The 27,894-nt window shown below is 58.3% G+C and overlaps 1 protein-coding gene across 3 annotated transcripts; it reads left to right on the forward strand.

Moving 5' to 3' along the window:
* Positions 1-10: 10 nt before the first annotated feature.
* UVSSA (UV stimulated scaffold protein A) lies at positions 11-27,840 on the forward strand. Of its 3 annotated transcripts, none has more exons than XM_032333557.1 (14): positions 11-99; positions 1,762-1,861; positions 2,790-3,120; positions 3,754-3,874; positions 4,739-5,134; positions 6,055-6,167; positions 6,426-6,554; positions 14,598-14,709; positions 20,740-20,878; positions 21,289-21,408; positions 22,028-22,211; positions 22,560-22,668; positions 25,172-25,346; positions 26,539-27,840. In XM_032333557.1, the coding sequence occupies exons 2-14, from the start codon at positions 1,764-1,766 to the stop codon at positions 26,630-26,632; spliced, it is 2,121 nt and encodes a 706-aa protein (XP_032189448.1). In that variant the 5' UTR covers positions 11-99; positions 1,762-1,763; the 3' UTR covers positions 26,633-27,840. The 3 variants fall into 3 exon arrangements, with proteins under 3 accessions (XP_032189448.1, XP_032189447.1, XP_032189446.1); XM_032333556.1 differs by having other exon boundaries at positions 25-99; positions 1,625-1,861; XM_032333555.1 differs by having other exon boundaries at positions 29-99; positions 1,621-1,861.
* The last annotated feature ends 54 nt before the right edge of the window (positions 27,841-27,894 follow it).

Genomic DNA, 27,894 nt, shown 5'->3' on the forward strand with positions numbered 1-27,894 from the left:
CGTGCCAGGGCGAGCCAATGACTGTGGCGAATTGGGGCACGTGATAGGGGCGGGGTTCCTGCCGGAAGGGGAGGGGCGAGGCGAGCGGCCTGGTACGCGGTAGGTGTCGCGGTCGTCGCGATACCGGGCAGGGGCTGAAGCCGGGCCGGGGTCCTGAGGGCCGGGGTCCTGAGGGCCGGCCTCGTGCCAGGACTATTTCTGTCCTTCTCCCCAGGACGCGCCCCTCAGCCCCGCTTTCTTCCTGGAACACCAACCCCTCCTCCTCCTCTCCCTCCTCCTCCCTCCTCGCCGTCCTCCTCCCCTTCCAACTCTCCATCCTTCTCCTCTCTGGGACACCACCCCTCCTCCTCCCACTCCCCTTCGTCTTCATCCTCCTCCGCCTCCTCCCCCCCCACCCCCCCATCTCCCACTCCTCTCTGCCTTCCCCTGGGAAACTGTTCCTCCTCCCCCTCCCCCTCCCCTTCCCCCTCCTCCTCCTCCTCCTCCTCCTCCTCCTCCCCCTCCCTCACCTCCCTCACCTTCTCCTCCCACCACACCATCTCTCCTCCTCCTCCCTGGGACACCATCCCTCCACCACCACCACCACCACCACCTCCTTCTCCCTGGGACACTATCCCTCCTCCTCCCCCTCCTCCCCCTCCCACACCTCCACCACCACCACCACCTCCTCCTCCTCTCCCCACCACACCATCTCTCTTCCCCCTGCCCCTCAGGACATTGTCCCTTCTTCTCCCCACCCAGGACGCCTCCCCTCCTCCCCCTCCCTGGGACACCTATCCATCCTCATCCGCCGCCCCTCCCCCTCCTCCTCTTCCCCTCACACGGTCCCCTCCTTCCCCTCACCCCACTGTCCCCTTCTTCTCCTCGCTAGGACATTGACCCTGACCCCTTCCGCTTTCTGGATGCTTCCTCCTCCCTGGTCACTGCTTTCTCCTCCTCTCTGGGATACCCCCTCTTCTGTCTTGTGTGGCCATGGTGCCCTGGGCTTAGGAGCTCTGGCAGAGTCCATGGGAGGGACCCATGGTCAGTGGGGGATACCGGGAGGGTGCTCAGATGAGATGAGCAGCTCCCTACACCTGCCAAGCGGGTACTGAGTTAGTGTCAGTGACAAACGTTACTGCTTGAGAGTGGCTCCTGGAGGGGCGCGTGTACAGTGCTGGGCCCGGCCCCTCCTTCTACCAAATAAAGCAGCCCCCCAGCCAGCCTGACCCCCGTGCTGCCCCCAGTTTCAGTTCCTGCTGAATGACCGACTTCCTGGGCCATCAGTCTCGCTCTTCGTTTCCCTTCCTGCAAACCTGCTGCATTGCTCAGCCCTGGAGTTCTGGGTGCAAGTGATTCTGGCCCGTAGCCACTCGCTCTGCCGTCTGCAGAGGCTTCCTGTGGGTTGTGATCTGCAGAGGCTTCCTGTGGGTTGTGAATGAGCCCTGTGCTGCTGAAGGGAGAAAGGGCCACAGGCACCTTTGGGAAAAGCTCATTTAAATTTTATCTAGGCAGTTGAATTCTTGGGTTGCTGAGGTACCTCCCACATGTGGACTCTAGAGTTACTCTTCTGTTGTGCTTTTCCTGATTTACCACCCAAAATGCTGTGCCCAGAATACCATCTGCGTTGTATTTCCGCAGCCAGGTCACATCAGAGGCTAGGGCTGGAGGGGCAAGCCTTGCAGACCCCCGGAATGCCCAGGACACAGTGAGCTCAGGAAACGTGTAACAGACCGCAAAGGCTAGGTGGTCCTTCCGTGTCTCTGCCACGCGTATTTCTAGATATGGATCAGAAACTGTCCAACCTGGTTGAAGAGCTCACGACTTCGGGAGAACCCCAGCTGAGTCCTGAGAAAATGAAGGAACTGAAGAAAATTTGCAAGTATGTCTTAAGGTTCAGCGTTTCAACACTGGCTGGCTGTGCAGGTCCAGACACTCCTGGGGGCAGGCCTCCCACCACCTTGTCTGTCAGCCCTGCCCGTCTGCCCCCACCATGGCCTCTGTACAGGGAAGGAAAGGCCCAGGATGTTTCCCCCAGGACCCTGCAGGTCTCAGCTCTGGTGGGCAGTCACCTTGTGGGGCAGTGGTCCCAAGGTTGAGGGGGAGGGCGTTTTGGGCTTTAACACTTCAAAGGTGGCTTCAACTGGAACAAATTTTGAGATTCACTGATTGTCCTTATCCTGTATTTACAAAACAGGAAAACGTAAGTGATTTTAAGTAATGAAGTTTTTAGCTTTTGACAAAAAAATTGCAGCCCAGATCAGGTTTCCCTGGAGACCCAGAACAGCGGTGGCTTCTTTTGCAGGGAAGGTAGCTGGGAGGGGCGGCAGGAGGGGGCAGGGTATATGCCGGCTTCTGCGGGGGGAGGGGTGGCGGGTCCCTTCCTCCTTGCTTCAGTGCCCTCCCGAGCCTGCAGGGGAGGCTGGGGACCAGGGGTCTCTGCTCGGGTCGGACTGTAACTCCTTGAGGCTTTGCAGACCATAAAATCTCTGCGATGGCCTCTCAGCCATGGACAGTAACAGGCACAATGTGACGGGGCGGTTGTGCTTGTGTCCCAATAAAACTTGATGGGCACTGACACTGGCTCTCGTGGTTTCCACATGTCATGAAGTATTATTCTTTCATTAAAAAACGTAAAAGCCATTCTTGCTTGTGGGTCGTAGAGAAATATGCGGGAACCTGAGGGCAGTCATTGGTCCAGCCTGCTCGGGACCCAGGAGAGGGGAGTGGGAGAGGGTGCATCCCTGCTGCTTTGCACACTGTGCACACATACAGGATCAGGCCCTGGCAAGGATGACTGGTGTCCCTAGGTCTTCGGAGGAGCAACTCAGCCGTGCCTACCACCTGCTCATGGCCCAGCTGAGCCAGGACCATGCCGAGATCCGCCTCTCCGCATTCCAGGCCATAGATGAGCTCTTCGCCCGGTCCCACCAGTTCAGGATGCTGGTTGTTTCCAACTTCCAGGAGTTTCTGGAGCTCACACTGGGCACTGACCATGAGCAGCCCCTGCCGCCCCCCAGGGAGGTGGCCCAGAGGCTGCGACAGGCTGCCACCCGGGCCATCCAAGGGTGGAATGAGAAGTACGGCACGGCCTACAAGAAGCTGGCTCTTGGCTACCACTTTCTAAGACACAGCAAACAGGTGGGCAGGCCACACGCTCTGTGCTGCATTAGTGGACAGACTTGCCTCTCAGGGCCAGCCAGTGTGGGGGGCAGGGCTCCTGGGAGCAGGGCAGCAGGTCTGGGTGGAGAGAGCTGGGACTCTGGTCCCGACTTCACAGAAAGCCAAGTGGGAGAAAGGGGTTAGCTTCTCAGATGCAACCCTGTTCTGTGTCCTGGAGTTGAATCCCTCCTGGGTCTGCTGTGGGCTCTGGTGGTCCTGGGTGCATGAGACCCTCCAGGATTGGCTGCCACCACCCCTGCCCTCCTGTCTGGGCAGCTGGCTGGTCCCCTCTACAGCCTGAGCATGCTGCCTGACACTGCATGTCCAGGTCCCCTCCTGGGGTGTTTCTAGGTCCCGGGGTGGAGCGAGTGGCTCCTTCCACTCCCTGGCACACACACTCTTCTCGGAGGCATGCTGCTTTCTGGACTGTGGGCTGGTTGTGCTCGGCTGGGGATCGATCATTGCTGTCAAATGTGTTTCCTTGCGTTTGGAAGCGCTGGACCCCAGGGACCCGGAGGATCTGGCTCTGTGCTGGCACGTCTCCTAGGTCTGTTTGACTTACTTTCTTTGTGTTCTGTGCAGTCAGGTCTCACATCCCCTTCAATTTCCCAGGTGGATTTTCAGGATGTGAGTGCGCGGACTGTGGCAGAGAGAAAGCGGGAGGAGGAGAAGCAGAAGCGCTTGGATAGAATCTACCGGGAGAAGTCTGAGCGGGCCATCAGGGAGATGGAGGGTGAGTGACTTACCAGGCCTGAGGGCGCTGGGCCTGCTGCGCTGCACCAGGGCTTTGTGCAGCCCACCCTCGGTGCCCAGGTTAGGGCAGACCTGAGCCCTGTTCTCAGGAATCTCTGGGTGGCCGCGTCTCTCCCGCGCCCCCTGGTGATGCAGAATGGAAGTTCTCCTTTACGACTCCTGGAAAGTCTCTTTGCTGGAGGAAGCAGGGAATATGTGTTTGTTCATCTCATGGCCCTTGTTTCCTCTTGCCAGCACCCCCCACTTCCAAAACCTGATCCCTCTGAGCACTCGGCCCTTTCCATGACGGGCAGGCCCCAGCTTAAGGCATTTCTGGCTTGCCTGGCCTAGGGGGAGCCTGGAAGCAGGCCTCTGTCACCTGAGGAGGGTGCTGGCTGGCCCCAGGCAGATCCCATCAGCAAGTGGCTGGCAGGAATGGAATGGTCGAGATGTGCTCCAAAGGGAGGATTGGGAAATGGTGTGTGTGCTGATGGCTCCCCACGGGCCTCCCTTGTCCGAAAGCTCTGTCCGTGGTGGCACATCCCACTCAGTGTCCGGGGCACCGTGACCCTCATGGCCAAAGTCCAGACCTGAGGGTGTCTCTGAGGACGTCCCAGAGGGCAGCCTCATGCTGCTGAGCTGGTGGTTTCCCAGTAGTCACCAAGCTTCTGCACGCCCAGGGCACTGGCCTCTGCTGGGGGGCAGGAGGAGACCTATACTTCCATGTGACATGTAACCCCCCAGCCCACCTGCCCCTGGGCCCACCTGCTCCCGGAACATTGCCCTACCCTTGATCCTGGGCCCTGCACCAGGGGAGGCAGTGCCCTGTGCTGGTGGCCCCGACAGGCCATACATGTGTTTACAGAAATGGCCGAGGAGATCCGGCGCTGCCTCACAGAGGTGGAGAGCTGCTTTCGGCTGCTGGTGCCACTGGACTTTGCCACAGGCCTGGGCGCCTCATTGCCCACAGTGGCCTTCGATGTGTCTGTGGAGAGTGCCTCTAGCTGGGCCAGTGCAGGAAATCACGGAGACGAGGAGCAGCCCTGCTGTAGCAAGACCCTGCTTGCCTCTGCCAGCTGTCCAGGAGCCAGCAGTGGGGCGGGGCCCCCTCAGACCACCTCAGGGGCCAAGGATGAAGAGGAGGAGGAGGACGAGGACGAGGAGGAGGAGGACAGCGACAGAGACCGTGACGAGGAAGAATTCGTGCGGTGCCATGGGCTGGGTTCCCACAAGTACATGCTGAATGTGGAGCTATCCTCAGGTAACTGGTAGCTCCTGCTGGCCGGCCAGGGCTCTCTCTCCCCTCAGCCACGGGCCTTAGGGATGCTGGTGAGAACCCAGACTTCCCCAGACGGTGAGCAGGGAAGAGACTCCCAAGGTTGGGGTGAGGGGTGACTTAAGGCTCAGTGTCCGTGGCTCCACCCTGAGATCCTCCTTGTGATGGGCTGGCCTCATTTTCTGGGGGACTGGAGAGCCCTTGGGGAGGCTGCAGTGCCTGGTCCCTGGCCCATCGGGATCAGAGGGTGACTGTCAGGGATCAGGTGCCCCCCACTCTGGCTTGGAGGGAAACGTAGTTGGATTGTGGTTTTCCATCACGTTTGCAAGGATGCCATGTGAGAGGCAGGGCCCCGTATGGCCCGGCAGCGTGTGGGGTGTGGGTGGTTGGGGGCCCGTTAGGAGTGTTCACAGAGGAAGGCTGGTCAGCCTAGTTGTGTGAAGACCTGCTGCCCCTGGACCTCTTGGGTATCAGCAGCCCCAGGGAGCTAACAGCTGTTGGGGGCCAGGGAGCAGGCCATGTGCAGGAGGTGGGTTGCCTGGCTAGAGACAGATCAGGTGACAGGATGCAGAGGGGGGCCCGTGGGACTGAGCCGTGGTATGGGCTGTATGGGGGAGGGGGCTTGACAGCTCCCCGGGCTTGCTGGATGGCCTGGGGCTTGTGTATCTGTGTGAAAGCCGTGTGGGGCCTTGGGGTGTGGTGTGGGGGGAGGCATTAGTATGTGCGGGGGGAGATGGTCCCCACCAAAGCCAGATCTTTAAGTAGCACATCTGTTTCTCAGGCATGAGGTGCAGGGTCCCGGGCAGAACGTGGCTGGGGCAGGGTGGGCAGCAGTGCGGGTGGTCCCTCCACGGTGCTGGGTGACCCACCCTGGCTCCTTCAGTGACCCTCATGCTTTGTTCCAGACAGCCTGAGGGTGCATGAGGACGAGGACAACCATGCCGTCATCCAGTCAGCCCGGGATGCGCTCAAGCTTATCCAGAACAAGTTCCTGCCAGCTGTGCGCTCCTGGGTCCAGGTGAGGTCCGTGTGTGCCGGTGTCCTGGGGCAGAGTCAGGGGCCCATGGGGTGTGCAGGGGTGATGCTGCAAGGGGGTGGGGAGGGCTGTGCCATCCTGGGTCCAGGTGAGGTCGCACGTGCCGGGGTGTGCAGGGATGATGCAGGGTGGGGAGGTTGGTGGGGAAGGACTGTGTGCTCCATGGGGTGTGCAGGGGTGAGTTGGGGGGATGGAGAGGGTGCCCTGGTCCGCCCAAGTGATGCGCCCCCTCATTGGCAGCTGTTCACCCGCGCGGGGATCCACGGTGGGCACTTAGAAGCTGCCATCGACCTGAAGGCAGAATTGGAAACCACCCTGCGGCGGTCGGAAGAGCTGGACATTAAGCCTGAGGAGGGACGTCGGAGGGAGGTGAGTGCCACCACTGGGCTGGGGAGGAGTGACAGCAAGGAGATCTCTTTGAGCTCTTTTCTGAGTCAGCAAGCATCACTGGACTTTGGGAATATTCTGGTTCCTACTTCGGTGGGAGCTCCTCTCCTGAAATGGAGGCTTTGGCCCTGAGGGCCAGAGAGCAACAGGTTCCCTATGGATGAAGGGTTGGAACAGGGTCTACGGCAGGAGGGAGTGGCAGAGCTGGGGTGTGGTGGGGAGTGAGCTAGTCTGGAGGGAGATCCCAGGGCCCTGGAGGAGATCTGGTAGCTGGCCATGGGCTGACTTGAGACCTAGTCTAGCCCCACTGCACAGCTGCACCCTGAGCCCCCCGAGCACCCCAGCAGAGCTCCTGTGAGCTGGTAAGGGCCTTCCAGGCTTCAGGGGCTCATCCCTTCCACCTACATTGCAGCTGAGGGCGCTTGGTGTCAGGGTGCTTGTGACAGACCGAGAATCAGGACTTGGCCTCGGCTTTATGCAGAGGGCCATGTCCCTGGCTTGGGGAGTTGGGAGGCCCTCCCAAGCAGGGCCCCACAGAGGAGCTCCTGGGCGGCGAGGTGGGGTGAACATGTGGCCTGGTGCCCCATTTGGGGAAGCCAGTCCAGGCCAGGTGTCTGCTGGTCGGGTGGCACCTCATGGGCCCCATGTGGTTTGGTCGGGAGTGGCTGGTCACCTTGAGTGCTGGGTCCCGGGGCAAGGTTGTAGAGCTGGGACAGGCCCACACTTGTTGATGGGGCACAGGTGAAGTCCATCAGTTCCTGAGATACCTCCCGTGGCCTGTGCCAGGACCTAGACCTTGATGTCTGGGATGGACCTGAGAGCTGTGTCCTTTGTTCTCAGGGCCTGCCAGCAGGGTGGAACAGCCAGAGCTGGACTGCGGGGCTGGAGGGGTGTCAGCACAGCTGCTGGCCTCTCAGAAGTGAGAAGGCAGGTCCCAGAGTGCCCCTCTCTGCCAGGGTGCTGGGACCCCGGACCTGGCCCACTGAGCAGGGCCCTGGCTCTCGGTGGATGTAACTGTTTCCAGCAGGAGCTCTGTGGTGGGAGGAACAGCATTCCCCAGTGGGGAAGAGAGCAGATTTGGAGCCACTCAGATCTAGGATGGACAGTAGGTGACAGGCTGGGTCTTGGACCTTAGTGACCTTGATCTCTCCAGGGCCACTGGACACCTGTTGCAGGGCCGTTGCCCTCGTGTGTTTCTGAGCATCTGCCCCGCTGTCCTCCAGGTGCAGGTGTGGGGGTCCCCGGAGACCGGCAGAGGGCGGTCTTGCCTTTCTTCCACAAAGCTGTGGCATCAGAGGAACGTTCTGGGCAGGGAGCCCAGCCTGCATGCTGCCTGGTATTTGCTTGCCGATGTCCTAGAGGGGTTTCTGTGGGCACAAGATTCCTTGAAGAGCCTTGTTTTGGGGATGTGACCTCATTAAGAAGTTAGTTGTGTGAATTTGGACCAAGGTGGTTTTTTGTTGTTTTTTTTTTTACAGCAAAGGAAGGTTATTTTCTGGTCTCAAGAGGGAGCTAATCTGGTCAGCTCTTCCCAGCATGTCAGGATTTAGCTCTGAACCTTAGACAAGCCAGGATCATGGCGTCAGAGCAGAGGCTGGCCTGATAGCAGGGAGGGGTGGGGAATCGGGCTGGCTCCTCTGGGTGCCCCCTTTATGATGCCCTGATGACCAGCCCCCCCTCCCCAGCAGGGGCTTGCACTGGGAAGGAGCTGGTGAGGCACCCTCAGAGCAGCAGGGGCTTTGGAGAGAGCCCTGGCAGCCATGAGGGCTGGTTGGGCAGCATGACCTTGTCCCGCTGGGCCTGGGGCCACAGCACCACTGGGGCCCACAGGGCCCCGAGCCTAGAGCTGGCAGAAGAACCATCTTGCCTTGTGGCTGTAGAGCCCCCAGGGGAAGGGCCCATCTCCTATTGGACCTAGTGAGGCAGGGGTCTGCATGTCCCTGGAAGCCGCAGCCTCCCAGCAGGAGGCACAAGGTGCTCCGGGTGGTGGGTTCCAGCCTGCGGCGGCCAGTGAGCAGCAGCTGGGAGCCCTCTCTCCAGATGCCCCAAGGTCTGGAGGAGACAGAGTGGGTTCAGGCTCCCCGTGTGGAAATAGCCCTGCCCTGGGTGCCCTGGGACTGCCGGGGTTGGGCTTCTAGCTCTGCTGTGGCTGCTGTTGTCCCCACATGGACCCCTAGGGCCCCCACAGGGCCTTGACTGTGCTGGGACTGTTGGGCAGCTCCTGCACTGCCCCCAGACAACCAAGCCGGTTGGGGCAGCTCCATGCTGCTCCACGGAGCATCGGGGGTACTAGGGGCGTCGGGGATCCTGAGGGCGCTGGCAAGGGTGGGAGGCCAACCCAGAGGAGCGCTGTGGGAGAAGGGGCCCAGCCCCTCCTGCGCAGGGACAGCAGGGCCAACTGAGCCAGTCGCTAGGTTGCCTGGGGGAAGGTGGCGCAGTGGGAAGGGAGCGTTCCTGCCTCTGTCAGCGTGCTGACGGTTTCCAGACGCTTCTCCACAAGCTGATTGAAAAAAGGAACTGCTCTGAAATCCTTGGAGATTGTGCTCGCCGCACTGGCGGGCTGCGGCACCTGGAGATGAAGCGATTGGGGCACGAGTGGCTGAGTGGCAGCGCCCCGCTCAGGTGAGCGTCGCTTCCCAGAATAGCCGCTGTGTATCTGCCCATCAGCTCCTGCTCCACGAAGGGCCTGTGGCTGCGGGAACAGCTGCGGTCCCTAGAAATCACGAGCGAGCTGCCCTACATGGTTTGCCTTAGCGTTTCCCCTCCCACAGGGGTTCAGCGTCCTAACTGTGCACAGTAGGCCGAGCTGGGGGTGCTGACTTGGGAACGAGGGATTCAGTATTGGAGAACTTCAGATGGATGGGCCGGAGATGAGACACAGGGCTTCTGGCTGGTATGCCGCTGCAGTCAGCCCATGGGGAACAAGCCCTTGGGGTGGGGGTGTTGGAAGGTGGCCCTTTCTGGTTTGGGGTTGCTGTTGGTTTGTACATACTGTTTTCCCTTTGACACAGAGGTTCGGACTTTGAGAAGTATTTAAGCCAGTTTAAATACGTTTAACTGTTTGTTTTATAGAGTGTGTCTCTGTTGTGTTTGGGAGCAGCTGGGGATAAATCTCAGATAGATCGATGTGGAGCATCATTGGGTAGATTTAGTCTCCAGCCTGCTGCTGTGGGGAGTGTAATAATCCGCGCCTGCTACATTCATTACACTGATAAAAATCCTTTGTAAACTTTGAAATTGCCTGCGGTTTAATTATGTAGTCAAGATCACCAATTATTTTGTATTGTGTAATTAACAAAATATTAATTTCCTGCCAACTAATATGTCTGAAAAAATTAACTTCAAGCATCAGTTTATGTAAACTCTAAGGAAGATGGGTTTTTTTTTAATGGCTCGGTTGTAGGTTTAAGTGGGTGAGATGCTTGTGTGGGTGTCTCTGTTCTCACTGACCAGCCATCTGACACAGTGGCCACAAGGTTTAGACAGCCAGCACATCCTCATTCCAAAAGCAGACATCACCCTGCAGGGCTCTGGGAGGCTTTCTCCCATGCCAGCCACCCCTGCCTGCCTGAGTGGTCTCCCCAGCGGATGGGCCTTCTGGCAGAGGAACTTCCTCCCGCCTCGGGCAGGGGCCCTGGATGCTCTTGCTGTCATCGTGTCCCACAAGTTTTCTGTACCGTGGGAACCACGTGAGTGCCAGCTCCCTGTAGGTGAAAAGGACAGAGCGGGAAGCTGGGGAATGAAATGTTGAACGAGTCAGGCACCCCAGGGAGGCAGGGAAACTAAATCAGCAGGCAGTGGGGACCTTGTGCTCGGCAGGGCCAGTAAACAACCTTCCTGGAGACGAGGCTCCCTCCATCACGCTGAAGGCCACTCTGTGGCTGAGGGCTTGGAGCTGGGGGAGGGGTCCACACGCCTCCGCCCTTCTCACCGGTGCTGGGAGAGCACACATAGGCTCCCCACTGCTCAGGGCCAGCCCTCTCCCCTGTGCCCTACGGCCCTGGAGCACAGCCCCACTGCGCCCAGGCTCGCCCTATGCTGCTGTGCACCTCTTGCCCCTAAAGACCTTCCCACAAGCAGCCCTGGGAGGTGGGTGATGTCACCTCCCCATTACATAGGTGGGAAAACTGAGTCTGGGGGAAGTCACGTGAGTCTCAGTCTCCGAGGTCACTGGTCACCTGCATTTTGCCTGTGCAGGTTCGGCTGAGGGAGCAGGTTTCCCTGTTCATGTGTGGGTGCCGCTTCCATGGGTGGTAAGAACCGGGCAAGTGGCTGGCTCTAACCAGGAAGCACTGTGTGCTCCGTGGTCATGCTATTGGCATCCTGTCCCACGGCTCATCCGCTCCCACGGGCCTCCCCAGGGCAGTGGCTGCAGGGGAGAGGCTACCCGCCTGCGGCTCCCGGGTCACTACCTGTGCTGGGGCACGGATGTGGCCGGACCCCACCTCGCCTTGGAAATGGACCTCCAGGCATCCCATGGCCCCACAGCATGTGCCGCTGGCAGCCTGTCACCAGGGCGAAGCCCTGGGGAACTGCATCCCGAGCCCATTTGGATCAGACAAGAAAGGGGGCACCAGTCACTCTGGACACGGTGGCGCTTGTGCATCAGCTCGTTCCTGAGTGGGAGGCCATGTGCATGTAGTCTGGTCTGCGTCCGAGAGGCCTCTGTGTGGCCTGGGTGGTGGTGGCCTGGGGTCCCTGTTCCCTTGCACTTGCCCCAGTCAGCCCCGCAGCCCCACTGTCCTCTGCCCTCTGAAGGCGCGTCCCCAGCCACTGGAGATGCACATGAGATATTGGCTGGGCTGGGCAATTTGCACGGCCTTCCAGGGAGGGCATTAGCATATAAATAGCAGATGCAATGACGACCATCACAGCTGAGCACGTTTAATTTTTAGTTTATAAGATAGAATGGGGTTTTAAATGCATGGCCATCAAGCCGCTGAAAGACAAATGCAGTTTGGAGCTCACTTGTCTGACGAGGCCTTACATCATTTTTTTTTTTTAAAAAGGGAAACAGACACACATAAAACTGAACAAAAGTGATTTCTTGGGTGAAAAGTAATTGAGATTGCGCACCGAGTTAATTAGATCGTACAAAATTTATTCAACAGTCCCAGCTGCATCTCGTGCGTTTGGCAGGCAGACCCGCTCCCAGACCAGGTCGCTCTTCCCGTTCCTCCTCCAATAATCAGGAGCCCTGATACCCCCACTGCTGTAAGCTGATTGTGTTGTATATTTTAGACGTTTTATTGCTTGTTTAATTATGATCCTAGAAGCTCATTTTTCTAAATCCTTTTAACTGTGGATGCAAATCCATTTTTAGGATACCGGCGGAAGGCCCACAGGCCTCCTTGGCGCCTCCCTGCTGCAGCCAGCTGGCGTCTCCCGGTGTGGGAGGCGTCTGGTGGGCCACAGGGTTCTGACCGCCTGCCCAGGGACTCCACTTGTTGGAGGTGGGTGCACAGCCCAGACGCCGCAGGGACGGGGTGGGGAGCTGCAGAATGAGAACAGTTCGTAAGTGGACCCCATTTTGAGGACCATTTGCCTCCTTGTGGCATGATCTTCTTCCTTCCCAGGGTTCTCAGGGTGTCCACACACCCCTGCCCCACGCCCTGCCCAGGGCCTTGCCTCCCTCAGTTCTGGATTCTGGCCACCTCCCTGTCCCACCCCGGGACTGGCTCCGGTGGGCTCCTACCTGCTGGCCTCAGTTTCCCCAGGCCTTGCTGTTTGGCCGGGGTCCTAGAGAGGGCTTTCTGGCCTGGCTGGTGGCAGTGTTCTGTTCTCTGAGCTAGCATTTGGTGTGAGGCCCTGGAGCAGGGCATACAGGTGTCACAGCAACGACCACTGTGCCTAGTCGAGAGGCTTCCTCTGCATCTGGACAGCAGATGTCACTGCCCTTCCCCCATGGCCTGGGGGGTTTCAGAGCACTGTCGCAGCCCCAGGAACTCCACGTTGAACTCGGAGGCTCTGGAGTGCGGATTTGCAGATCTGGTGTTAGCAGCAAAGTCTGTCTCTGGCCGGGGTTCACTACGGGTCCAGGGGCTACCCGTGGCCGGAGAGCTCCCTGCTCACGTGCACAGGTGGGTTGTTGCAGAGGCCAGCGGCCCGGCTGCGGGGACCCTGAGGGGGCAGCTCTTACCCCATGGGTCCTCCTGGAGGTGGGTACGACCTGGCAGATGTTGTCGGTGCTAATTTAAGAACAAAGAGCCGACTGGGCTCCGTATTTCATCACGGGAATAAACAGTTTTCGTTGGGGAGAAAAAGGGTGTAATTCCTAATAGTTAGCTAAGCAGCTGAATATTTTTTAGGAAATGAAAATTTAGTAAAAGTCCCTGGTGAAATTGAAGGGTGTGAGTGGTGAACGTAATATTTTATGAAAATGACCCCCATATTTAAAACCCGCCGCGCTCTGTTATGCATTGTAGCACCCCGTCCACATCTACCTTTTAGAAAATTAAAACACATAAATTCTGTTTAGTGTTTGATACGCACTGCACTAGCCGAGAACCGTAATGCCCTAAAACCTTGGGCTGCTTTCCACCTTTCATAAATTCCTGGGTAGATTCTATACAAAAATAATTTTCAGGTCCGTGGCTCATTGTTATTCAAACGTGATTGATCGCCATCATTTGCCCAGCTCGGGAGTTAAGTGCCCCTGTCATTTCCAAAGAGTATAATTGGGACGTTTCACAGGTCAGTGGTGGAGACAGGCTTCCCTTTTGATCAGTGTTAGACTGATAACAAAAAATTACAGTTTCCGATGATTAATGTCTGCCAAGCTTCCCAGATGCACTGCCTTGGGTTGTGCCCAAACATAGTGCATTTGCATCTGATTATGCCTCCCGGGGGCAGGCATCCTGGGCTGCAGGTACGACAGACGACAGACGGACAGACGTGGTTGCTGGTGGCTGCCACCAGGCCTGGCTCTGTGGCCACGGGCAGCTGTGGGGGGGAGCTGCTGGCGTCTGTGACTCAGCCGAGCCTGGGGTGGCCTCCCGCCCCCGGTGTCGCCCAGGCTGTCCATTCTCCGTTTGGGCCTCACTGGTGCCTGTGAGCTGTGCTGCGGAGAAAGACTTCAGAAGAGAAGGCGTGTCACGAGGTTCTCCAGAGTTTGCCTCCGTGATTGGCGTTTATCCAACAGGGCTCCCCATCCTGAGTGTTTCCTTATGGGGGATTGAAACTGTAGTGCGGGATTTACATCCTGGTCAGGCTAAGCTGGCCCCCGAGTGCTCCCGGGTGGGTTGGCAGTGGGACAGGCGCTCCTGCTTCCTCCCTGCCGTGACCCTCTCAGGAAGGAGCGATCCCTGTGGTTTGCTGTCCCCCAAGTCCCATCCTGGGGCTTGACTCCTGGGGGGTCACTGAGAATGTGGGACCAGTTGCAGCAGCCTGACTCCCCCAGTGTGTGGTGGCCCAAACTCCTCCGTGGGGACCTCCATGAAGAGGCCAGGTGCTACTTAGCCAGTGGGTTTGGGGCAGGGGTCCAGGTCTTGTGGAAGGAAGCCGGCTCCCTATAGTTCTTCAGGCCCTCTGGGCAGGCTAGGGTGGAGGTTGCCCGCAGCTCCTCTGGTAGCTCTGGACCCCTCACCACACTGACCTGGGTGGGGAAAGAGGCATCATTGAAAGGAAACTGTTTCTTTTTGGCTTTTTAACAAGTTACTCTTAAGGACAGAATATTTCAGAAATGCTGTAGTCACACCAGCATCCCCAGAGCTGCCCCAAGAACGGCCAGATGCTGTGTTTCAGCCTGCAGGGAGGGGCAGCCTTGCCTGTCCTGGGGCTCTGGAAACACACTCACTCCGCGCCTCTCCCAGCATTTCAAAGGGCACCAGGCGGTGGAGCAGGTTGAGCATGGTTTAGACTCGGAGCTGTGGATCTGGCATGAGCTCAGGAGTGGGACCAGGCCTGGAGACAATCCTTGGTCTCTGGGCTGTGGTGTAGCCCACGCCTGACCCGCAGAGGCAGGACTGGGAATGTCCGGGCCTCTGTGCTCTGTTCATAGGCAGGTCTGGGGGGCGGTTTCCACAGGTGGCAGCCCCAGGGGACGAGGAAGAGGATGAGGATGATGGGGACTTTGTCGAGGTTCCAGAGAAGGAGGGGTATGAGGCCTGCATCCCTGACCACCTGCAGCCTGAGTACGGTGAGTACAGTGGGAGCGGGAGGGGGGTCCTGCTAAGGATGCTGACCCTCAGGGCATGACCTCATATCTGGGGTCTGGAGCCCACTGAGCAGGGGAGCCAGCCATGGTGGCCACCCCACCTGCTAACACTGCAGAGCTGTCACTAAAAATCATGGGATTCTCCCCATTTGTGCTCCAGGTCCTTTCGGGCCAGGCTCCTCCCTGAGGCCTGCCCCACCGTGGGCTCCCACTGTCCATGGTGGGCAGGCCCCAGCACTCATTCACTGGGCACAGCCAGGCTGATGCTCCATGAAGGGCAGCCCTGCTGGGGATACACAGGTCTCAGCACAGGGGAGCAAGTCCAGGAGGGGGGCAGGTACCCCAGAGCGGACAGAGAGCCCGCATGGCTCCTGTGCCCTGGGGAGAGTGCTGTGGGTATGCAGTTTGACTCTCGAGGTGCCAGGAGACTGCTGGCCGTTCACCAGCTCCTTAGTCCTCAGGCTTCATTGGCCCTGGTGTCCCCACTTACCACCTGTAGAGTCACAGACTGTGCCGCTGGCCCAGGGCTCCTGTGTAGCTCTTGGCAGCGGAGGGTTGTGCCTTGGGAAGTGCAGACTGTGTAGCTGTGACTGCTCAGACTACTCAGTGTAGACTGAGCAGCTGTGACTTCTCTTTCCTGTCTGGGGTTTCCTTCTTTCGCACGTCTGCACTCCAACATGGTGGCCGTCTGGTGAGATGGGGTGTGGACCCGTGGAATCCACCCAGCACACACACAGGAGGCCGATAAAAACAAGACCCGTGGCTTTTGTGGAGAAACAGACTAGTCGATTTGTCTCTGAATCTATAAGATGAAATGTGAACTTTTCCACAGGGTGTAGATGGTAGGAAGCTCAGCTGGGGCCTGTTAGGGACAGCACGCAAAGCAGCACATCCAGAGCCCTGGTTCCTCTCCTGCTGGCTGGCCGCCAGCCTGGTGTCCTCTCCCTAAGCACCAGCTTGGATGTGGAAGCAGCGGCCACCCATCCTGCCCTCTGCCCCAGCCATGCAGGCCTTCACGTTTTAGTTTTCAGGTCTTCCTCTAACCACTAGGCACCCCTCCTGCCCTTCATTCCTCTGTGTTCTGTGCCTGAAATGGCTTCGGTTATGCTGCCGTCCCCCCCCCCCCACCACCACCGCCCTGGATCAGGGGCTCCCTGTGGCCAGAGGCCTCACCTGCCCCCACGAGGGACCTGGGGGCTGCCCAAGGCATCTGTTAGGAGCAGTGAGCGCCCTCCTGTGCCTAGGCCAGAGCCCAGCAGAAGCCCAGCCACACCCGAGGCTGCCTGTGCCCAGGCTGGGACAGTGGGCAGTGGGCATTGGGGCCAGGACTGCCAGGGAGCAGCTCGCACACGGTGCAGTGTGGTCGCTTCTCCAGGTTTCTGCACCGGAGGAGTCTGGTGATGGGCAGCCCCAGCCTGAGCATCTCCTGTGGCTAGCAGCGCATCCAGCAGAGGTTGGGCTCAGAGACCCCGGGTCCTGCCCCTCGGGCCTGGGACCCCTGCACTGACCCTCAGCTGGTCCTCTCAGCCCTCTCCAGCCACAGGCGCTTGGCCTGGTCCTTGGCACATCCTGCTTGGAGGGCAGAGAGCTCAGCCTGGAGCTGTGTTGGTAGCCAGCTCTGGTCGAAGCAGGGAGCAAGGCTACATTCCGCAGAGTGCTTCATCTGTTCCACATCCACTGTGCCACGGAGGCCATGGCCTCCAGCAGGCGCGGTGGGGCTGCCGCCACTCCCACTGGCGAGGTGCTGAGCAGGAGTGGCCGAGGGGACTGGGCGACAGGCTGTGTGGGCCAACCATACTCACAGGACATGCACCTGGACTCAGCACAGCCCTGGAACCGTGGCAAGGGGACCTGCCAGCCGTGGCCCCAGCCACGAGGGAGCAAAGATGAGCTGTCCCCACGGAGACATTGCCAATCCCGATAGTCTGCAAGCCTGACAGTGTGCAGTCTGCCTCCCGCTCTGGGCTCCCAGGGCACCTGACCGCCACCTCCTCGTGAGGCCAGGAGGGCTCAAGTCTCTGGTGCCCATAGCCACGCCTGGCCCATGGAGGGTACCTCAGGAGCCCAGGAAAAGAGGCAAGACTGCTGCTAGCTCCCTTCCCTTTGCTCCTGATATCCTGTGCGTAAGCCAGAAGGTCATGCTCATGGCTGATGTGGGTCTGTGTTTGCAGACAGGTGGGCTGTGGGGGCCTGGCGGTGATGGACCCAGCTGGACTAGGGCCGCAGGGTCTCGAGGGTCGGGAGGGCCCCAGAGACAGCTGTGCCCCCGGTGGGCCCACCCTTGCCACCACCCTAAATCCCACTGGGAGCCCCAGCAGGCCCCAGGGCTCTGGAGGCTTCCAGACACAGAAGTGTGGCAGCCGAAGCAGTTCATAATGCTGGTTTATATTCTGCCTCTGTTTTTTCAATTAAATGCAGGTGAACCCGCAGTAGATTGGTCTAAATCCACACGGCTGCGGAAGCTGGTGCTTTTTCTTTCTCGTTTCTTTCTGTGAATTTTCAGCGAGGGGCTTTTATCTTCCCCTTAATCCTACCATTTCTGTCAGGACATAATCTCTTTCTCAAATTTACATTTTAATTACAAGGCCAGCTGAACTAGGTAAAATCAATAATGTCAAGCTCGGCGGCCTAACTCCGTGCGGAAGCCGCAGCCTCTCCATTTCCCGCTATCGATTCATCGCTCCCGCCCTGTCTGCCTTAGCGCTCCAGGCAAATGGGTGCCACTTGGTCAATTTAAACAAAAAAGGGGATTTGGGCATTTGTAGGATTCTTTCTAAAAGCAACGGTGGGAGTAAATCTGATCCCAGCTCCTGTACTGGGGCCCGTACCTGTCTGATGGCCGAGTGGCCGGCTCTGCCGGAAAATGCTCTCTCCCGGGCTGAGGCATACTAGCTGCTTTTTGGGGTTTTACTTTGAAAGTGTGTGTCAACGAGATTGATTTTCTACAACAATGTGAAAATGGTCGTGTTTTTTTTAGCGCCCTGAGTATTTACTCTGCTTTAACACGCTTACCCATCTTTTTAATGGTTTAAAACAACAAATCAATGAAAAATATATTTCATTCTTGTAACTCCTAGGAATTCACATATTGATCCTTTGGCTGTGATTGTATCCATCTAAATGCCACAGTGCCCACTTATCAGCCTCCCCCAGCACCCCGGGCGCGTGTGTGTGGCTTGTGCACACTCGTGGGGTTGGCTATCTGCGACAGGCTCTGCATAGTCAGTGATACGTCTTGTCAACATCCCAAGTGGGGATGTTGGGGGCTTTTGGGGAGCTGGGGCCAAGGTGGCATGGTGATTATGGAATCTGGGCTGGGGTCCGAACCCTGGTGGACTTGTCACGCCCGAGCAGCTCTGTCCTCCGCTCTCAGCTGTTGGAACCTGGGAAAGGGCAGCGGGCGGGCTTGCCAGGCATCTGCAGTAGGTGCGGGCACATGTTTCCTGCACAGGGCCTATGGGCTTCTGGAGCCCCTGCAAAGCTGTGTGGGCCACATGCCAGGGAGACCATGCACAGAAAGGGGCCCGTCCGCTGCTGCCCGTGACGCTGCGGGGGACTGGGCTGGACGTCCCCGAGTTGGGTCAGGCTGCCCCTGCTGCAGAGAGCCCACGCCTAAAGCACACGCTTTAGTCCTCGGTGCTGCCACGTTCCTTCCTGTTCTCTTTAAATCCAGTGTTCGTGAGTTGGTGTTGGAGGGTGCTGGGTGGATCTGTGTTCATCAGGGCCATCTACACCGCAAGTCTGTGTGCTCAGGAAAGGAGTGTCAGAGTGTGTGTGTAGGTTTCTGACGTCTGGGTCTTCACTGCCCTTTGCTCAGCTCTTGGCTGCTCCATGACCCAGGAACGTGGTCTGGGGGCGCTGAGGTCCCCTTGGTCCTCCTGCCTGTGGTCCTATGCGTGTGTTCTGAAGGGCTTCCTGGATGCTGAGTCCCATGTGGCTGTGGATTTGGCCTTTTTGGTCTATTGTGTGAGGGTCCACAGAGCCGGCCATGGCGAGCCCCTGAGCCACTTACCATGTGTACTGTATTTCTCCTTGTGTGTCTGGAGCCTGAAACCTGGTCTTTCTGGAGACACGGTTGTCCTTGCTTTCTCCGTTCCACTCTACAGGGTGAGTCTGCGTGGCTGTCTTTAGCTTCATCGTCTTGTTGACTGTTTAAGTGGGTCTTGTGTGGACCACAAGTTGCTAAAAGTTTTAGAACTAATCTGCCTTTTAGCTGATTTTAATCTGTTTAATGAATTGTTTCTGGTTGTTCGATGTTCCAGACACTTTATTACCCACTGGGTTTTCTTTCCCCACCTTTTATTTGGTAGGTTAATATTTTTTCTGCTAGTTTTTAAAGATTTTTTTTTAAATTTTTTTTTTTATTTGACAGAGAGAGAGATCACAAGTAGGCAGAGAGGCAGGCAGAGAGAGAGAGAGGAGGAAGCAGGCTCCCTGCTGAGCAGAGAGCCTGATGCGGGACTCGATCCCAGGACCCTGAGATCATGACCTAAGCCGAAGGCAGCGGCTTAACCCACTGAGCCACCCAGGCGCCCCTCTGCTAGTTTTTAAAACATTCCATCAATATTGATAAAATTGTAAGAGCATTGATTTTTCTGAGTTATCCCTTATTTTTGAAAGGTTCATCTTCATGTTTCCTATGCACGGTCCTGGTCCCGTAACACTGTCTGCACCGCCCTCCCCTCTGCGACCCTCCCAGCCCAGCACCCTGCTCACTCCAGCTCAGCTCTGGTGCCAGGTGTGCAGTGAGAGGCAGAGGTATCACTTTGTGCTCCCGCTTGCAAGCCTTGCCCCAAACTCCCTTTCCTCCCTGACGGATGGATTGATGACTCGCTCAGAGAGTGTTTTCAAAGCAGGCCTTCCTGTGGCTTCGGAAAGGGTCTCATGTGTGTGAGGCTGTCCCTCACAGGCACTACAGGGTGCTAGTGAGCTAGATAGAAAGTTCTAGCTCGTCTTCTCTTTCAAGCTTCTCAGGAGGAGCTCCAGAGACTTCACGTTCACGGTCACTGTTAAAAACACTGGTGTCGGTGGGATGCTTGTCCTTTGCCCTATCTGCTGTTCCTCTCTAGAAGCTTTTTGGATCTTCATCTTATCGTCCTTAAGTTTCCTTGTAAGTCTACTAGCCATGTTTTATCTCTCTTTTTCTTGACACTCAGTGGGCCATTTGGGTAGTTCCCGAATTCCAGCAAAATTGAGTGTCTCATTTCTTCAACTGCTTCCCAACTCCAGGTATTTTTTCTGTGCTTTGGGGGCCAGTAGCGAAGATGCTGACATTGGTATGCAGCACATCCAGTGTCCGCACCTGAGCTGTGAAAGCTGCCATCTGGCTTCATCCCACGCCCGCTGCCTGGGGTGCCCACCGCCTGGGGCGCCCACTACAGTCCATGAGTCATTACCGCTGTCCATTGTGGGGAGGTCTCTGCTCTCTCCTCCTCTTCTGAAGCTCCAGTGTGCTCTGGGCCCCACAGCCCTTGGGGAGCATGCAACACACCTGACCTGCTGGACATCTCGCCCTCTGTCTGGAACATGCTGCTCAGCTTCCTTCCTGGCATGTCACAGTCCTCACATGTGACTGCGCTCAGCCCACAGGACCTCAGCTCCCACGGCGAGTTTGGGGTGGCACGCCTCTGCTGAAGCCACCCACACTGTGTGCTGCCCTGGGACCCTGGCCTGCGCGGGGGCAGTGAGGCCATAGGCCCTGCAAGAGGGGCCGGAGGGGGCCAGGGAGGGCCCTTATGGTGCTAGGAATCTGCCCTTCACCCTGCTCTGAGGATTTGGGATGGACGCTGGCCTAAAAGCTCTGCAGCCTGGTAGCCTCGTCTCTGGCCATCTCTGGTGGAGGTGTACAGAGGCGCCAGCGTGGTGGCCTCTTCTAACTGGAGCCTGGCTGCAGGCTGACATGGGTCATCACTGCTGGGCCACCAGCAGAGGGTAGAGATAGAGCATAGTGCCCCTGGGGGTCGGTCTGGGGTCATGGGAGCAGTGGCTAGGAACAGCTCCTCTGTGTTCCAGGGCTGGAGAAGGACCCTTCTGCCCGGGGCTTGCAGGCCAGGAGGACAACAAGGCAGGACGAGGAGGCGCATGACCCCACCTCTGCTGCTGCCCAGCGTCACCACCTACGTGGACGCTCGCTCCCTGCCCCGAGCCCCAGGTGACCTCCAGATGCCTACCTCTGCCTGGCGCAGGCTTCCCAGACCCCTCTGGCTGTGTGGGGGTGACTGTGAGTGTGCCCCGGGCTAGATGAGCACCTGCCACTGTCTGTGCCTCTGGCTTGCATGGGAGAGAGGGGTCCTCGGAGAGCTGGTGGGGACAGGTGTCAGACCCAGGAAGAAGTCCAAAGATCTGAGACCAGCTCCCTGCAGAGCTCCCTGAAGACCTCTGGGCTTGGTGCCAGGACCCAGCGGCAGCCCTGGACCCCGAGCCCAAGGTGGCAGAGGTCACTGCTTGGACGTGTTGACCCCGGGGTCTGTGTCTTGAGAGCAGAGGACAAGAGGGAGAGACGGGGCCTGTGGCAGCTCCTGCATGCACAGTCAGCATGTCCTGTTCTTGTGACCTCGCTAGGACGCCTATGGGACACGAGGAGGCTGGGAAGCTGGCAGCAGAGCGGGCCCGGGCACCTGTTGTACCCTTTGGGGTGGACCTGTGCTACTGGGGCCAGGAGCAGCCAGGAAAGATCCTCAAGTGAGTGTGGGTGTGTCTGGTCCCACCTTTCCCCGGCCCACAAACACCACCGGGCCCAGGGCCTAGCTCTGCCTCACCTTCCCTGTGGGGGCGATCACCACATGCAGGCTCTAGTAGGACCACAGAACTGTGCCAGGGGGCGCCTTTTAGACCTCTTCTGAGCCTTCCTAGGGAGACATCCTGCACCATTCTCCTACAGTCTGGCATCATGGGGTATGAAGGATTGGCTGCCTGGGCCCAGGGCCCTTCATGACCCATCCTTGCCCCTCCAGTGCTCTGACTCAACCCTGCACGTGGGCCAGGCCTGGGGCTCTGCGAGAACTTCCCGGAGCTGTCCCTGTGCTGTGCCAGCTGGCGCTGTCCTCTGGGGGCCACAGACAAGAAGGGGGCACAGGTGGATCCACTGGTTAACCTGCTGGGGAGCTTGCAGTCCTGGCAGGCTGGGGGCAGCCATGGAGGCTGGATAGGGGAGGACCCTTTCTGAGTTTGGGCTTGTAGCACCTGTGACAGGGTCCAGAAGTCTGGGTCCGCTATCCTCAGACTGCCCTGCCTGGCCCGGCCTTGCGGCCACAGTGCCAGGCAGCCTCCCCATGGTGGCTCTGAGAATCTGGTGTTGCAGGTGTGACTCTGAGCACCGCTTTTGGAAGCCCAGCGAGGTGGACACAGAAGTGGACAGTGCCGCTGTCTCGGAGATGCTGCAGAGCCGCTCCATTACCTTCGCAGGGAGGTTCGAGCCCGTCCAGCACCGGTGCCGTGCCCCGAGGCCCGATGGCCGGCTCTGTGAGCGCCAGGACCGGCTAAAGGTGAGGTGGCAGCCAAGGCTGGCAAGGACCACAGGCACACATGGGCATGGTTGCCGCTGGAATGGGGTGGCTGTATGGAGTGCTGGGCTCTCGCCGGCCCCTGTGAAGTCAGCTGTGGCCCTTGATGGGGCCCCTCCTCAGAGAGGGCTTGTCCATGGCTGGCCCGCGTTGCTCTGCCACCACCTCGTGCCTGGGGTTGGGGGTCTGACGTCCAGGACCTCAGTGCTCTACGCTGGTTCCTGTATGCCTGCCCCACACAACCCCTCCTGTGCCCGTGCTGCGCTGAGCACCAGGTAGCCAGAGTGAGGGAGGTGGCTGTGGCCAGAACTTCTCTCCTCTTTGTCCCAGTGTCCATTCCACGGGAAGATCATCCCCAGAGATGACATGGGCCGGCCCCTCCAGCCAGAGGACAGGGCCTGGGAGCAGAGGCGGCTGCAGAAGGGGGCGGGGCATGCAGGTAGGTCTGGGGCCAGAGCAGATGGCTGGGTGCTGTGTGGGGGGATAGCCTGGGACCCAGCGGCTACCTGCTGCCTCCAGTGTGTTTGTAACTCATGGCAGCACCCCGGGGGACATGGGCTTCTGGTTGGGCCAGGTTTTCATATCGCTGCCCCCCGGGAGAAACGGACTCACGGCCAGAAAGCATCATGTTGTTTGGTGGCTCGGGTCTGGGTTCTGAATCACGTTTTTAAGGAAATTGGAGAATGAAGGTAAGAAGGCTATTGGCTGAAGCCCATGCTCCAGAGAGGAGAGCGGCAGGTTCTCTGTAGCATGGGAGGTTTGGGGCATGTGTGTGTGCACACAGCTGTGAGTGCATGTGCTCGTGTGCACAGGTGTGTGAGTGGGATAGGTGTGCAAATGGGGTGTGCATGGGTGTGTGCACACGGGTGTCCAAGTGGGATGTGCATGCATGTGTGCATGCCCAGGCAGACATAAGAAGGTCCCAGGTAAGCCCTGAGCCCCAGGTCTCGGCAGCCAGTTCCACACAGAGGCCATTTCAGGTTCTGGCTGATAGATTAGCTTCAGGCCCTGAACTGCAAAAGTGTTCTCAGGACAACTTGGGGAACTTGTCTCAACACAGTATGTGTGTTGGTGCCCTGTGCTGGGCACATGCCACAGGTTGGCCACCCTGTGACTCCTGAGGACCCCTTAATAGCAGGGTCACATGGTGTCCCCTAGAAGTGGCTGTCACTCTCTGGGAAGCATGTGGTTATGTTCAGAATGTGGGGGTTACCCATCAGACCTCTGACCCGTCTCGGAGTCTCTGTGGTTTGTCAAGCCTGGGCTAGAGTCTGGAGGTCCTGGCCACCTGGGGCTTTCGCTGTCCCAAGAAAGCCACGTTGTGGAACCCGGAGCCCCCATGTGTGTGGGGACAGTGCTGGCCTGCATGTGAGGGTCCCAGCCAGGTGGAGTTTATCGTCATTAGTGGGGTCTTTCCCTTTGACAGATCTGAGATTTCAGGCTGATGCTGTGTCTGAGCCCCCAGGCCGGAGACAGCAGCAGGGAGGGGCCCCTGACCTACTAATCCGTGGGGCGAGGCCTTCCCTGGTGGCTCACACTCAGTAGCAAATTAAGTGCGTATTTTTTGTGTCAACCCTGAAGAGTATCTGGTTCTCCAGGCCTCGGTGACTTGTTAACAACAGGTATCGGGCTGCGGCCGCGGGCCGGCGCTGGCCAGTCAGATGTGAAATAGCATCTCTTTACTAACTACAGTATTGATCCCCGCCTCCCTCGCACGCGCAGCAATTTTCTTTCCCCGGCGCTAACCTTGGTGACAATGCACCAAGCTCCAGGCCCGCCAGCGCACAGGAAGGCCGTGCGGCCCCGGCAGCTATTGATTTTCCTCAAAGGCTTTTAAATTGCTCCTTCATTTTACTGAGATGCTCATTCCATCTCTCCCGGCCGCCGGTATTTTTCCGTGGTGTTTAAACAATTGCTCCATTCACTGGGCCCCTAAACTGTGGCGCCTTCTTATTATGGGAGATAAACTGTTTAGACAGTTTTCTTTAATCTTGGATTAATCGTTCCTGGATCTGAATTGTGCGGCCCTGTACTCCTTCACTTCAAAAAATCAACTTGGGGAGGCTCAGCCATCTGTTTGGGGCGCATGTTCCATGGGGTTCCAGTGGGCATGGTGGGCACCAATGGCATGTGGGGTGCTTGGCACCCTCCTGTGAGCTGGGCTCAGTGGCCCAAGGTCTGGGCACATGAGGGGGGCTGTGCTGTCACCCTCCTGACCAGGATGCGCCTGATATCACAGAGCCCAACCCCACCACCAGACGCAGGCCCGCTCCTACTGGGACCAGAAAGCTGAGGCCAGGATGGGAAGGAGAAGCCAGGGCATGAGTGGGGCCGTGGGGACCCCGGCATGAGACAGTGAAAGCATTCCTTGGTCCTGGCAAATGAGCATGCTGGCCTGGCTGGGGTGCAGCCCCAGGCTGGCGAGGCCAGGCTCTGTGGTAAGTGGAACAGCGTCCCCTGCTGCGTTGCCTGACCTGGGCCGTAGCAGGAAGAACAGAACTGCCCTGGTAAACTGACTCCCTCATTGAAGCCCATTGCCAAGTCCTCTTTGGACAAGTAAAAAAGAAAGCTCAGCCTGTCCTGAGCGCTGGGCCCTTGCTCCCCTGCTGCACCCAAACACCAGTCGTCAGATGGGTCTGGCCGCTGTCACTGGGGGCCAGGTGGACCAGTCCTGCTGGAGGCTGGGAAGTAGCCTGCCACTGGCGCCCATCTCAGCTACCTTCCTGCCTGGGGGGCCAGATGAAGCTTCTGGGTCCCCTCCCAGCTCTTTTCTGGCATCTGGTGGCACAGGGGCCTGTGGGCCCAGGATGGGTGGGCAGCTCTGCCTTGCCGTCCGCCCCCTTTGTTGCTAGCCAGCAGTGGGCCGAGACGGGTCAGGGCTTGGGAGAGGGGCTCTCTGGTCAGTGTCAGGAGTGTCTTGGAATCTTGGGATCTCTTTGCAGATTGGCAGGACCCCGAGTTTATGAGAGATGTGGAGGCTGCCACTGGAGTGGACCTTGGCTCGTCTGGGTCAAGCAGGAGCAGCAAGGGCAAGAGGAGGAAGCATCCTGGCCTCACCGACCTGAAGCGGCGGGCCAACACTGCCCGCGCACGTATTGCCAAGAAGGTGTTCGCCAAGTAAGAGCTACTCTCCCCATGTCTGCCCCCTGCCCCTGGATTTGGGGACCCTAGAGGGGCCTGAAGCTGGTCACCCCGAAGGTGGTGGATGAGCTTCACTGACCAGCCAGCACTCCCTCCTTTTCTGGTGGTGGGGGGCCAGCTGGCCCTGGGGGGCTGTCTTGTGATTGTGCCCCGAGGTGTCCGCATGGGGACAGCGGGCAGGGGAGGCCGGCCGAGACTGGGAGACACCACATGGGTCTCTGCTTTAGCAGACCTTGGCTAGTGCTGCCGGGGAGGGGGCTCTGGGACGGGGCATCTCCAGAGCCCAGCTGGACATGCCTCGTGGCTGGGGACTTGGCAGGGCTCAGGCAGGAAGGCTGCCAGCCAGTGCTCTCACTGCCTGCCCACCACCGGGGCTGGCCAGATGAGCACACTCAGGGTGCTCCTGTAGGAAGCCCTGTGAGGCCATGGGCTCCTTGGTTGGATCTATGCACACATCATGGGTGCCGTCAGGCCATCCTCGTGGGGCGGCCTTCTCAAGCTGATGATACCTGGAAGGCATTCTGCTCCATGCGGCGGCTGTAGGAGGCATGTCCATCCTGGCCAGCATCACCACATACTTGGCCTATGCAGGGTTAGACAGGAGGGAGCCCCATGAGCTCATCCTGTTGGAGGACCAAAGGTGACTGAGCCCCGGAGTTGCACCTGGTAGTCACCTGGGCACTTGGGGGCAGCAGGGCATCACTGCTTGGCGACCTCGGAGGCTTCCTTCTGGGCCCAGGGCCCTGCTGAACAGGCAGCAGACAGGCTGGGCAGCGAGACACACTTGATGGCCCATTCGAGTCTTTGCTGGCAGGCCTGCCGTGTTGCCCCGCGGCTCTGTCCTGGGGTGCTGTGCATGGGGCCTGCGCCCTCAGTCTGTTCCCCCTCCGGCCTGCTGGGCAGGCTCTGCTGTCAGTCTTTGGTGCAGCCTGGTGCTGGTGAGGTTGGGATCCTGGGGGCTCGGGGCTTGGAGCTCCCATGGGGTTGCTTTAGGCTCCGGACAGGTAAGCTGCAGCCACATCTGGGCTGTGTTGCCCATCTGCACAGTCTGAGCGGTCTGCATGAGGCAGCCACTGAGGACTAGGGCCTAATCCCAGCCAGACCACACTCGGAGCCCAGAGCCCTGGCCAGGCTTCTCTGATCTTCTCTCGCTTTGCTTTCCCCACAGGGCTGCTGTGCAAAGAGTGGTCACAGTCATGAATCAGATGGACCGGAAGAAGCACGAGAAGTTTGCAAACCAGTTTAACTATGCGCTGAATTAGAGGGCCAGACGTGGTGTGTACAGTCCCCTTGGCTGTCGGCCCCTCTTCCAGCCTCCCGCAGCCAGGGTGCCAGGATGGGAACGCAGACACGGGACTGGGCTAGAACCACAGCCACCATTTGTTGCATGGATTTCTTGAGAGGAAATAGTGTGCATTCTAATCACAGTGCCCCAGAGGTACTGATGCTCCCCTGCCCTGGGGAGCCCCAGCCCTGCCCTGAGGAGCCACTGCCATCTGGGTGATATGGGTCTGGCCTGCCTGAGAGCCTGGAGGTGACACAGGCAGCGTGTCCTTGCAGAGCCCCAACTCTACTTCCCAGCCTTCTCCCTGGGCAGTGGTCACTCGGAGGGACTCTAGAAAACCTCACACTTTCACATAAACACTGTTTTTAAAACAAGCAGGATCATGAGCCACTTGGCGTCACCGCTCACGTTTTCAGCTCACGGAGCACTTTGGTGATGGTTATGCATCAGAATGCCAGCAACTACCTCACGGTTTTCATGTTTTTAAAAAACAGCCTCATACTCTCACACCCTAGAATTCACCCTTTCAAAGTGTACCACTTAGTGGCATGAAGTGCGCTGTATAACCTAGACCAGAACCTCTACACCAGGTTCCAGAACTTTCTGTCACCCCAGAAGAAAGCCTATCCCCATATGCGGTCACTCCCCTTGTCCTTCTTCTAGCCCCTGGCCCCTCCTGATTTGTTCGTGACGCTGTCCTTTCTGGGTGGACGGCGTCTTAGCAACATGTGGCTTTTTGTGTCTGCTTCCTCCATTCACTTAGCACAGCGGCTCCAGGGGTCTTGCATGTTGTGGAATATGGCCCCACGATGACACCTCCGTATCACGGACATTTGGGGAGTTCTGACACCATTTGGCTGTGATGAGTAATGCTTCTGTGAACATGTGTGTCCCAAATTTTGTGTGGACATATATTTTCATTTCTCTTAGGTTTATGCCTAGAAGTGGAACTGCTAGTTCACTTGGCCACTCTGTGTTTACTTGTTGATGAACCGCCAGACTGTTCAAAAGCAGCTACCCTGTTTTACTTTCATTCCTGCCACAGCGCAAGGGGTCCAGTTTCTCTGTGTTCTTCCCAACACATGATCTCTCCTTAATCTTAGCCACCTGGGTGTGAAGTGGTTTTTTTTTAAGATTTTATTTGAGAGAAAAAGAGCATGAGAAGGGGGAGGGGCAGAAGTAGGGGGAGAAACAAGTTCCTTGCTGAGCGTGGAGCTCTATGTGGGGCTCAGTCCCAGG

Source organism: Mustela erminea, chromosome 2, assembly GCF_009829155.1.
Source record: "Mustela erminea isolate mMusErm1 chromosome 2, mMusErm1.Pri, whole genome shotgun sequence".
NCBI classification, from domain to species: domain Eukaryota; kingdom Metazoa; phylum Chordata; class Mammalia; order Carnivora; family Mustelidae; genus Mustela; species Mustela erminea.